Genomic DNA, 13,726 nt, shown 5'->3' on the forward strand with positions numbered 1-13,726 from the left:
ACATGCAACCATGTCCAAAGCAACAGACACTGACTACTGCCATTATGGAATACATGAAATGTATTCACAGTTGAGAATATGGACGACTATCAGCTGTATAGTGGAAAAATGACAATGAAAATTTGTGTCATTCCAGCAATCTAACTCAGATTTCCCACTTATCATGAGCAGTTGCCTTATCATTAGATATCTCACCATGCTCCATGGTCAGACCCAAACTTCCACATGTCATCAACCATGTTTCTACAACCTGCAGCTGTACATCCATTATGTATATTCCTGTTCAGGGAAGATATTTTAATTGGAATTCGCTTACCCAGTGTCAGTGAATTGATACAGTATTGCAGTGTCTGAGTGTCTGTGTTGTTCAGAATTAAAATTTAATGCATGCATGCATGTGTTGGCTCACCATTGGCAAGTGACTTTCATTTAAAATGTTTCCTCTGTACAGGAATATGCATAATGAATGTATGAGTGTAGGTTGTAGATACATGGTTTATGACATATGAAAGTCTGGTCTGACCTTGGAACATGCTCATATAGTGTAATGGTAAGATAACCACTCACAAAAAGTGGAAAATATAAGTTTATGTCCTGAATTTCCATTGTCATCATTCCATTATATAACTGGTGCTTGTCAATATTTGCAACTGCAAATATATTTCATGTACTTCATACCTGAGATCTTCCCCAATGGCAATGGCATATTCCAGCAGGATATATGTCTGTATCACATGTTCTGTGTCTTGCTCTAGTGGTTTGATGAATGACGGTGAACTCACATTGATGTCTTGGTCTCCAAATTCAACTAACCTGAACTCAATGGAACACATCTAGAATGCTGTTGGACACCATCTCATCACCTACAAACTGCCAGACTGTAATTGACAGTAACTACACGATCTATGCATAAACGTCTGATACCACATACCTCCTAACAACTATCAATGACATCAGATCTGTGCCATGCTAAACTGCTGCTGTATGATGTACAAAAGATGGAGCAACTTCCTTTGAAGTAGAGGGTCATAAAGTTTTTGGCTTATCAGTGTCTGTAGCCATGACATTATGTTATAAAAATGTGTTTCACTTAGAGTTTGATTCTTCAGTTTGGTGCTAGTTTGCCCAAATATAGGTATTAAATTAGTTATCAACCTAAAGCTCTGTTTTAACAATCACAGTAATTTACTATCATGATCCTCTGACTTATATCTGAACTGTAAATTTGGCCATCCAGTCAATTATGTGAAGACCCACAGCTTAACATGGGCTTTGTACCATTGTAAAACTTCATGTATTTTGCATACAATAAGCACTTAAAGCATTTAAAGTGATATTAAGTGCAAAGGACCAAGTCTAGACTAGCTGCATAGCCTTGGGGTATATATTAGAATTGCCCAGAACTTAAGGCACTGCTTTTTTTTTCTTAACCGAAAACTATTGCTACAAATGTAAAACATTACATATATGTATTATTTGAAGTCCCTTAATGAGCGTACCAAGTTTCTGTAAGTTACGACAGATAGTGTAGCTGCAGGACAGATTCAAAATAATGTCTGTAGGTGATGTACATTACAAGCAACATGCCATCATTGAATTTCTCACTGCAGAGAAAGAAACTGTGGGGAATATTCATAAACTCGTGCAAAGTCTATGCAGGATCTGGTGTTGACAGAAGTATAGTTAGTCACTTGGCACAGAGGGTGAGGTCATCAGAAGGCAGTTTTGGTGGAGCTCCACGATTTGCAGCAGTTAGGGAGACTACCCATGACTGTCACACCCAACCTAACCCCCTCAGACTTCCACTTGTTTGGACCATCAAAGGATGCCATTTGTGGAAGACATTTTTAGGGTGATGAGGAGATGATTCACACAGTGAAACACTTGCTCCACCACCAGGACAAGCACATGCACACCCTTGTTTCATGCTGGAGGAAGGCCATAGAACAGGATGAAGATTATTCGGAAAAATAGGATGTGTAGATAAAACACCATTTCTTCATGTGTGTAATTCTCATTACACTCAATAAACAATTGGAGGAAAAATGCAGTGCATTGCTTTCTGGGCAACCCTTACAATTTACATAGGAACATGACAGAGAGTTTGTAAACCTTTGGCGAAAAAGAGGGAGATCAGAAACAAAGTTACAAACTTGAAAGGTTGCTACTCACCATATAGTGGAGATGCTGAGTCACAGACAGGCACAACAAAAATACTGTCACAAATAAAGCTTTCAGCCATAAAGGGCTTTGTCAACAACAGACAACAGAATCTGTCTCTCTCTCTCTGTCTCTCTTTTACACACACCACACACACACACAGCTTTGTCAACAATACACAACAGAGTCTCTCTCTGTCTCTCTCTTGCACACACGCATGCACACACACACACACACACACACACACACACACACACACACACACACACACACACACACATACGACTGCAGTCTCACAACCACAAATAACTGATTATGTTATGCAAATCATATCACACAAAGTGTTACAAAAATAAATGTGGCAGAAAGTATTAAATGCTAGTTACAAATAGACAACAGGTTTACCTGTTACATTCCATCCTGAATTTTCCATTGTTTGAAAATTACAAACTTTTATCATTAGCCATTACTACTGCAAAATTTACTGACTAGTTCTATTCTAGCTCTGCTAATCCTTGTTAGAAATTGTAGAAGCCATGAATGTAGTAAATAAAAAAAAAAACATTGTTATAGTACACAATTAACTGTTTATCATTTATGAGCGCCAGCACACACAAATAAATGTGGAGGAGCTGAGTTGGATCAACTGGTATAAATCATAAAATAGTATCTATTTTTGAATTAATGGGTTCCTTGCTGAATTACATGTTTATTGGCACCAGTTGGAATTATATGTAAAGTGCATAGGGTCTAAGTAGAGCTTTGAATTAACACCATAAACAGACTAATTTTGATGTCAGATATTCACATAACGTAAAACTTGAGTTTGTAACAACTGGTTTTATCTGCAGTTATATATTTCCATTCACTTCACATTCCAGAAGGTTCTCCTTCATAATACATTGTACAGAATAAAATGTTAAAATGAATGAATAACTGACTATGCTATGCAAACCATATCACACAAACTGGTACAAAAATAAATGTGACAGAAAGTATTAAATGCTAGTTACAAATGGACAACAGTTTTACCTGGAATGCATTCAAGTCCTGCAGGGGATGGAGGTAACTTGCGAACTGTTGCATAATACTGTTCTCTTCGAGCTATGTTGTGTTTATTATCTTGTGCAACAGTGGTTTGAATTTCAGGAATGGAAGTTTCTGGTTCTGAATGCTCCCTTGCTTCTGGAAAAAATATATAAAAGCACAGAAGGATTAGCAGCTAAAATTTTAAAAAGGGTAAGCCATAAAAATCTGTCAGATACAAGAGGGTTATCAACAATGGGGGCAATCTGAAAGAGATGACCTCTGTGAGGATATATGACAAATAAAATTTAACAAAGAGTATGTAGCCCTTTTTTTAAAAAATTGATATTAGGCCACTGCCATGCAGCCATCCGCCACATTTACAAAGGTTCTTAATTAATGGTTATTCTACTAAATACTTTGTGAATGGTTATTTACAAAAAAAATAGGTTATTAATAAATAACTAATACCTGTTCCCACTATAAACTAGTCATAAATTGAGTATACCACAATAATAATAATAATAAATATAATAATAATAGACCCCATGGATGCCTGGGAAAAGAATAGGCCTTCGGTATGTTCTGCCAGTCATAAAAGGCGATGAAAAGAACAAACCACTAATAGGGCTAACCCCCCTTTTAGTGTGATTAGTTGGTTCAGGACAGAACTAAAGAAGCCTCGGACAAGTGCCATCATGGTCGGGGATGATGCTTGAACCCTATGCCCTCCCACAATGGTAACGACACTGCTAGCCAACTGGAAAATGATTTAAATCCAAATAGAGGTGTTTTGCAGGATATGCTTCCTGCAACCACCCTAGAAGGAAAACAAAGGCAGAGGATGAGATGGTCAGATGAAGTTAATCGACACCTCATGTTCTGTTATTACCAAGCAACAAACCTAGGAACCAACACAACTGGATTCAGATCACAAGTATACACAACATCTATTACCAGATACCCGGAATTAAAATTTTTAACAGAACAGTGTCTAGCTGATCAGATCCGTGTAACAATAAAAAATAACAGGATACCCCAGTCAGAATTAGAAAACATCAAACAACAAGTACAACAAATACTGGAACAAAATAATGTGCAATCAGAAGAAGAAGAAAATACAGTAATGGACTCAAACATCCCCGAGCAAACAAACAAAGAACAACACACATCAATTAAACAATCAGAGGAAAACAAAATCTTAAGACAGCCACCAGAACAAGCACAAATAGAACACGAAGTGACACACATGTTAGATATAGAAGAAAAATTTCAGCTGACATATATAGAATACAAATACACAAACACAGACATTAGACCATTCTTGCATGGACCGCCAAATAACCCCCAAGTCGAAACAACAATAAAAACTATCAACACAATCAGTCACAATAAAATAAATGAATACACAACTATGGAAGAGTCACAACTACTGGTTTATATAGGAGCACTCACTACACTAGGCAGAGATCAGAACCAACCAACACACAGAAGAAACCCACAAAACCAGCATGGCAACACAGGCTACAGATCAGAATAGAAAAACTGAGAAAAGACATCGGATAGCTAACACAATTTACAATAAATGAAATATCAGACAAAAAACGAAAAAGGCTAGGTAAAATCTCACAACAAGAAGCGATAGAGCAATTAGATGAAAAGAAGCAGAAATTACAAGCATTGGCCAAACGACTTAGAAGATACAGAAAAAGTGAAAATAGAAGGAAACAAAACCAAACATTCAACACAAACCAAAAGAAATTTTACCAGACAATATATAACACACACATTAAAATAGACAATCCACCAAACATAACAGACATGGAACACTTCTGGAGCAACATATGGTCAAACCCGGTACAACATAACAGGCATGCACGGTGGATACAAGCAGAAACAGACACATACAAGATGATACCACAAATGCCTGAAGTGATAATTTTGCAACATGAAGTCACCCCAGCAATTAATTCTACTAACAATTGGAAAGCCCCTGGAAAAGATAAAATAGCAAATTTCTGGCCAAAGAAGTTCACCTCAACATCTAACTAAGTTATTCAATAGTTACATTGCAGACCCATACACATTTCCTGATACACTTACACATGGAATAACTTATCTGAAACCTAAAGATCAAGCAGACACAGCAAACCCAGCAAAATATCGCCCCATAACATGCCTACCAACAATATACAAAACATTAACTTCAGTCATTACACAGAAAGTAATGACACATACAACACAGAAAAAAATTATAAATGAAGAACAAAAAGGCTGTTGCAAAGGAGCACGAGGATGTAAAGAGCAACTGATAATGGATGCAGAGGTGACATATCGAGCTAAAACTAAACAAAGGTCGCTACACTACGCATACATTGATTACCAAAAAGCTTTTGATAGTGTACCCCACTCATGGTTACTACAAATATTGGAAATATACAAGGCAGATCCTAAATTGATACAGTTCCTAAACATAGTAATGAAAAATTGGAAAAACACACTTAATATCCAAACAAATTCAAATATCACATCACGGCCAATACAGATTAAGCATGGAATATACCAAGGAGACTCATTAAGTCCTTTCTGGTTCTGCCTTGCTCTGAACCCACTATCCAACATGCTAAATAATACAAATTATGGATACAATATTACTGGAACATACCCACACAAAATCACACATTTGCTATACATGGATGATCTAAAACTACTGGCAGCAACAAATCAATCAATTACTAAAGATAACAGAAGTATTCAGCAATGATATAAATATGGCTTTTGGAACAGACAAATGTAAGAAAAATAGCATAGTCAAGGGAAAACACACTAAACAAGAAGATTACATATTGGATAACCACAGCGACTGCACAGAAGCGATGGAAAAAACAGATGCCTATAAATATCTAGGGTACAGACAAAAAATAGGAATATATAATACAAATATTAAAGAAGAACTAAAAGAATAGACAAAGACTAACAAAAATACTGAAAACAGAATTGACAGCAAGAAACAAGACAAAAGCTATAAATACTTATGCTATACCAATATTGACCTACTCATTTGGAGTAGTGAAATGGTGTAACACAGACCTAGAAGCACTCAATACACTTACACAATCACAATGCCACATACACTCCTGGAAATGGAAAAAAGAACACATTGACACCGGTGTGTCAGACCCACCATACTTGCTCCGGACACTGCGAGACGGCTGTACAAGCAGTGATCACACGCACGGCACAGCGGACACACCAGGAACCACGGTGTTGGCCGTCGAATGGCGCTAGCTGCACAGCATTTGTGCACCGCCGCCGTCAGTGTCAGCCAGTTTGCCGTGGCATATGGAGCTCCATCGCAGTCTTTAACACTGGTAGCATGCCGCGACAGCGTGGACGTGAACCGTATGTGCAGTTGACGGACTTTGAGCGAGGGCGTATAGTGGGCATGCGGGAGGCCGGGTGGACGTACCGCCGAATTGCTCAACACGTGGGGCGTGAGGTCTCCACAGTACATCGATGTTGTCGCCAGTGGTCGGCGGAAGGTGCACGTGCCCGTCGACCTGGGACCGGACCGCAGCGACGCACGGATGCACGCCAAGACCGTAGGATCCTACGCAGTGCCGTAGGGGACCGCACCGCCACTTCCCAGCAAATTAGGGACACTGTTGCTCCTGGGGTATCGGCGAGGACCATTCGCAACCGTCTCCATTGAAGCTGGGCTACGGTCCCGCACACCGTTAGGCCGTCTTCCGCTCACGCCCCAACATCGTGCAGCCCGCCTCCAGTGGTGTCGCGACAGGCGTGAATGGAGGGACGAATGGAGACATGTCGTCTTCAGCGATGAGAGTCGCTTCTGCCTTGGTGCCAATGATGGTCGTATGCGTGTTTGGTGCCGTGCAGGTGAGCACCACAATCAGGACTGCATACGACCGAGGCACACAGGGCCAACACCCAGCATCATGGTGTGGGGAGCAATCTCCTACACTGGCCGTACACCACTGGTGATCGTCGAGGGGACACTGAATAGTGCACGGTACATCCAAACCGTCATCGAACCCATCGTTCTACCATTCCTAGACCGGCAAGGGAACTTGCTGTTCCAACAGGACAATGCACGTCCGCATGTATCCCGTGCCACCCAACGTGCTCTAGAAGGTGTAAGTCAACTACCCTGGCCAGCAAGATCTCCAGATCTGTCCCCCATTGAGCATGTTTGGGACTGGGTGAAGCGTCGTCTCACGCGGTCTGCACGTCCAGCACGAACGCTGGTCCAACTGAGGCGCCAGGTGGAAATGGCATGGCAAGCCGTTCCACAGGACTACATCCAGCATCTCTACGATCGTCTCCATGGGAGAATAGCAGCCTGCATTGCTGCGAAAGGTGGATATACACTGTACTAGTGCCGACATTGTGCATGCTCTGTTGCCTGTGTCTATGTGCCTGTGGTTCTGTCAGTGTGATCATGTGATGTATCTGACCCCAGGAATGTGTCAATAAAGTTTCCCCTTCCTGGGACAATGAATTCATGGTGTTCTTATTTCAATTTCCAGGAGTGTATATAGAATACATCACAAACATTCAGCAACAGAAAGATTCACATTAAGCGGAAAGGAAGGAGGAAGGGGACTTATCGACATAAAAAACCTACATTATGGACAGGTAGACAATTTAAGAAAATTCTTTCTAGAATGAGCAGAAACTAGCAAAATACAAAGGAATCACTCATATAAATACATCGGCTACACCACTGCAATTTCATAACCACTTCTACAACCCTCTAGATCACATAACATCAACAGATACGAAGAAAGTAAATTGGATAAAGAAAACACTACATAGCAAGCACCTGTATCATCTAACACAGCCACACATCGATCAAGACGCATAGAACACATGGCTAAGAAAAGGCAATATATACAGTGAGATGGAAGGATTCATGATTGCAGTACAGGATCAAACAATAAACACCAGATATTACAGCAAGCATATTATTAAAGATTCCAATACCACAACAGATAAATGCAGACTTCGCAAACAACAAATAGAAACAGTAGATCACATCACAAGCAGGTGTACAATACTAGCAAATACAGAATACCTCAGAAGACATGACAATGTAGCAAAAATAATACATCAACAACTTGCCTTACAACATAAACTTATAAAACAACATGTTCCCACATACAAGTATGCACAACAAAATGTACTGGAGAATGATGAATACAAATTATACTGGAACAGAACCATTATAACAGATAAAACAACACCACATAACAAACCTGACATCATACTCACCAATAAAAAGAAGAAATTAACACAACTAATTGAAATATCCACACCCAATACAACAAATATACAAAAGAAAACAGGAGAAAAAAGTGAAAAATACATCCAACTGGCTGAGGAAGTCAAGGACATGTGGCATCAGGAAAAAGTTGACATTATACCAATTATACTATCAACTACAGGAGTCATACCACACAATATCCACCAGTACATCAATGCAATACAGCTACATCCAAACTTATACATACAACTACAGAAATCCGTAATTATTGATACATGTTCAATTAGCCGAAAGTTCCTAAATGCAATATAACATATACGGTACAGTTAAAAGGAAGTCACGTTTGATTAAGGTCTGTGTCACTTTCCATTTTTGACCAGACATAACGTCTGAGAAAAGAAAAAAAGAAAGAATAATAATAGTAATAATATACATAGAGTCTCTAGATAGTTAAGTCAGACATGGTCTTGGAGATACCCATATAAATCTTTATCAAATCCTGGAAAATAATATTGAGCAAAATGCTGATTGCAGTCTTCAAATTTGAAGAATCTTTGTATTGTACAATATTTTCAAAGATTAGTTTATTTTCTTCTCAGTAGTTATAGGGGGCTCGGAATTCAGGTATGACATTTATTCCTGTATTTTATTTTCATACCAGATCAACTGTAGTAACCACAACTAACAGTGGGAATGCCTTGGGCTGCGGATCGGAGCCGCCAGGCGGGGCTGCTGCCGCTGGTGGATCACACACCACCGGGTATACACAGTATGAGTTGGATGACAGACCAACGACAACTGACAACAACTGACCACGACCGACTATGAGCGACACAACACGGAAGAGATAAACAACGGAGGCTTGTGGAAACCACAACACCAAACACCAAATGTAAATCCACTCAGAACCAGAGCCAGGCAATGTCAACAACGAGCAACGACCAGAACGCAGTACCGCCGAGAAAGAAACAAAATCCAGAGCAAGTACCAGACTGCTGGACTAGGGCAGAGCAGGTCCATATATACGAAACCGGAGGGAGCGGCTATTGGCTGCTGTCTGCACATGGCTTAGCGGTGGTGCTGCGTGGAATAGCCGCCACGGAGGTGGAGCCCTCTATGGGCTAACCACGTCCATTTGTTCTGCCGCGTGTTCGACTTCCACAGGTACTAGATCAACCATTCAAGAGATTTTATAATTAATGACTTTCTTTTATTTCCAGAGAAATAGTTAAATTTTTAGTGTCTGACCAATATTTCATTATGCCATTGATTAGAGGGTGTCCTGTCATTTTTTTGACACATGTCATATGTATAATACTTTATGACTCTGAGAGCTTCGACAGTCTGTTTTGTTTCCAGTGCTTGTCTTGATAGTGGTGGTGGTAGTGGTGGTGGTGGGGGGAGACCTGTTCCTTTGTACTTTGTCACTTTCTTCCAATTGAATCATCTTCAACTACATGATTACTTAGGTCACTGTTCAAACAGTGCATAGCACTTACCATGAGATCACTGACACTATTGTTATCAGGGGAAATAATATTCTCTCCTTCACCAAATGCCCCACCATCCATGTTGGCAATCTGATGAGTGAAGCCCGATTATAAGTCCACTGCCCATACAGTCACTGCTCAATGATTCTTAAATAACAATACAACAATATGAACTGAGTACAGTTTATTTTTGTTCCCTAACAAGTCAAACCAATAATCACACTTCCATGATTCATGGTAAATTATTTCACAAGAATTAATTTGCAGTTCACACATGACAGCCATCTTCAGCTGTAGCCATCATGGAGATCAATACCACTATCTAGTAGTGAATATCAAGTGTGTTTGTTACTGAGATGTATAATGTGGTATGAATAATGTGACCTGTGGTAGGGAATATATACACGATTTGATATATTTCATTAGATATTATTAGTTTCTTGTAGTCTCACACAGTTTTTAATCATTGGTCAAAATCATCTAGCATTTGTGGATATACTAATATTCTGTATGGATATGTTTGAAATGAAGAAATCAAAGTATAGATTCCGATATTAAATATAACTCACTTTAAAAATAAGGCCTCTTTTGCAGTCATTTCTACTTGAAAACAGTATGTGTGGACATGTGATAATTGAAGTAAAGTTACAGAGAAATATAATTTCGTCTACACGTATATTATTACTCATTACACCACAAGGTGCAACTTCTGAGATTATTACACATGTGTAATAACTTGTCACTTCTCAGGAATCCTGCTGGGAGTGGGAGGCTTAGTAGAAATCAGACATTACTGTCATGTTTTCAGTCAGCTCCAACCTTAGTAGGAAACAATACTGTTTATGGTAGCATTGCATATTGGTGTATTGTAAATTGTTGCAATAAGATTTCAGTTATAAACAAAGTTTATAAACTGTGCATTACTTTTCCTTCTGTAGTAGTGCAAAAGACAGGTAGGCCCTACAGTTTTGTATTCAAAAAGGTGTCAACAGAAGATGAGAAGAATTACTACCCTTTCTCTCTTCTCTAAAATATTTAAAAATATTACAGCAAGAGTAATCCTTGGAATAAATGGCATGATTATTAAAAACCAGTTTGACTTCCAGCAAGGAAACAACACTGTAAATTCTGTAAGTCAGTTTATTCAAGAGACTTGCTCCATATTAAATAATGTTAAAAATGTCACATGAATATTCTGTGAGCTAATAAAAGCACTGAATTCAATGAATCACTCCTTGCTTAGTCAAAAATCACTAACTGGTGGAATCAGGAACAGTGCTTCACAATGGTTCAGCTCATACACAACAGATAGGAAATAAAGAGAAAGTCTAACATTAAATTTAAGCAATTACTCATCTGACTGAAAAAACAATTTTTCTTTGATATCCACAGGGTATGATGTTGGGTCTCATCTGTTCCTGTTCTATGCTAATTAAATATCACTTACTGCTGTGACCGATATGGTTACAACTCAAATGTCAATGCAATAAGTACAACAGGAATAAAATTTGAAGCAATTAGAGTTGCTTCTTTACAGCTACAAACTATCAGACAATTAGTAAGTAAATTATTCATAGCATATACAAAACAAAACTTTAGATTATGGACACAGATTGTGATATCTACTGTATGAGACTTGTTGAACACTATAGTTAGTTGTAGAATTGGTGAGATATTATGAAGTAATAAATTTGCACTAATGTTTGTGAAAATTGCAACCCACAGGAAGACTGGCCCAAACGGAGGATGTGAAGAACAGTGTACCAACAACATGTGTAGGTCTATTAGCACCATGTCTTCTATGGAAAATCAGTGTTAAACCAAGGACAGGTATTTTCAGCAGATGAAACACAATGTATATGTGAATGTAAGTGCCTGTATGCCTAAATGACATAAAATAGTGCAATATTGACATGAGAGTAAGTTGAAATGAGACAAAATGATTAGTCTAAAAGCAAACAATGAGAAATTCAGGATGGAATAATGACAAAATTATGAAAAGGAAACATTGCCATTCACCATACGGAGGAGATGTTGAGTCACAGACAGACACAACAAAAAGACTGTCATTCATGTTGACCTTTGGGCCAAAAGACCTTTTTCTAAAGTAGACAACACACACATATATACACACAAGCACAACTCATACACGCATGACCATTGTCCTGGCCACTGAGACCACGATTAGTCTCCATGAATTGTTTTTGTCATACCACGATATTTTTACTTGTATAGGACAGGTACCATAACACTGATGCATGTGTGGCACTAGAGTACTGAAGAGGGTATATGCAGCAATGCATGGGGGCTAAATCACGCAATGTGACCATGGAATGACTGCCACCTTTTCTGCACATCTTTAACAGACCATCTCACTTTGTCCTACATGTTGACTTGACATCTGAGCACTCATATTTGTGGAATACTCCTTCTATCAATGATTGTTTCTGTTTAAGTTTCGACTGGAGGTGTTCATTGTCAAGGCTGCAATGGACATGTGAATCGAATTTCTGGAAAGCTGAGTGACAAACTTTTAGGTATCTAGTTGATTTATTCTTCAACCTTCCCTCAAACAATGATTCTATATGTACAAGCTTGCATAGGTGTATGATTATTTGGAGCACTACTGAGTACAACATACATTCTTAGATTTTGCACCTAAAGGATAATTTCAACAGCAACTGCTACATCTTGGAGGCTTTCGAGGCATACTTCTGTGGGACAACATCCAACCATGTGCGTATGTGTGTGAAAAGGGGGGGAGGGGCAGGGAGGCGGGAGTGGAGGGGGGGTGGAGAGGGAGGAGGTTGGGGTCCCACACTTTCTTCAAAGAATGATGTGTATCATTGCTTCCTTGGCCTGCACATTCACCTGGCATGGTCTGTACTTGATTGATGGTATAACATCTATTTCAGTCATATCCATCATTCCTGGTGTTGTAATTTCAACAACCTTTAGTGTATATAGGGTATTTATTTTGACTGAAAACATCAAAATAGCTCAAAAAGTACACATCAAATCAAAAAAAGTTATAATTCCAATTTGTTTGTCTCAGAGGGGGACATCCAATGATAGCACATTCAACCCTCCACACCACCCCATGTGTCGGTGGCTGGGGCCAGCTTTGAAATCTTCAAAGGGAACCAGCATTGTAGATTACAATTCTACTGCAAAATCTACATATGTTTTACCTGAAGAATTTTCTTCATTTTACCACAGATGGCACTGTAAACAGAGTAATAGAAATGGGAACACAATCATAATTTATAACATGCTACTCAATGTCGCTTGAATATTCAATGCCATGTGAGACCCCACTTCCATGCTGTGAGGATAGCACAGGCTAGTATTTCACAACTTGTAATTGGAAATCACATTTGCAATGTTGTATTACTACAACATATTGAACAGGTGACTACTCAGTGTGCCACTGTGGCCATGGCTTGAGGTGAATGCTACTCTACTTTTCCCATTAGAGTAAGTGTTCACATGTAGTACCACCAACTTCAATAAGCTTAGTGATCTACTTTTCAAATGACCATACACAGGACAGAAGCATATCTGCAACCTTCACAGCCGGTTGGCACTTGTTGGTACACCTTATCTACATCTACACAGATACTTCGCAAGCCACTGTACAGTGTATGATCAAGGGTACCCTGTACCACTAGTTGTCATTTTCTTTCCTGTTCCACTTGCAAATAGAGTCAGGGAAAAATGGCTATCTATATGCCTCTGCATGAGTCCTAATTTCTCATTTCTT

At 39.1% G+C, this 13,726-nt stretch overlaps 1 protein-coding gene across 1 annotated transcript in view; it reads right to left on the minus strand.

Annotated features, from left to right (window-relative positions):
* LOC126184293 (Down syndrome cell adhesion molecule-like protein Dscam2) overlaps positions 1 to 13,726 on the minus strand; it is a 595,669-nt gene that overhangs the window by 23,982 nt on the left and 557,961 nt on the right. Inside the window, exon 26 of the mRNA XM_049926671.1 lies at positions 3,193 to 3,345. Within this exon, the coding sequence (XP_049782628.1) occupies positions 3,193 to 3,345 (153 nt within the window). The remainder of the gene's footprint in view (positions 1 to 3,192; positions 3,346 to 13,726) is intronic.

Source organism: Schistocerca cancellata, chromosome 4, assembly GCF_023864275.1.
Source record: "Schistocerca cancellata isolate TAMUIC-IGC-003103 chromosome 4, iqSchCanc2.1, whole genome shotgun sequence".
Taxonomy (NCBI): Eukaryota; Metazoa; Arthropoda; class Insecta; order Orthoptera; family Acrididae; genus Schistocerca; species Schistocerca cancellata.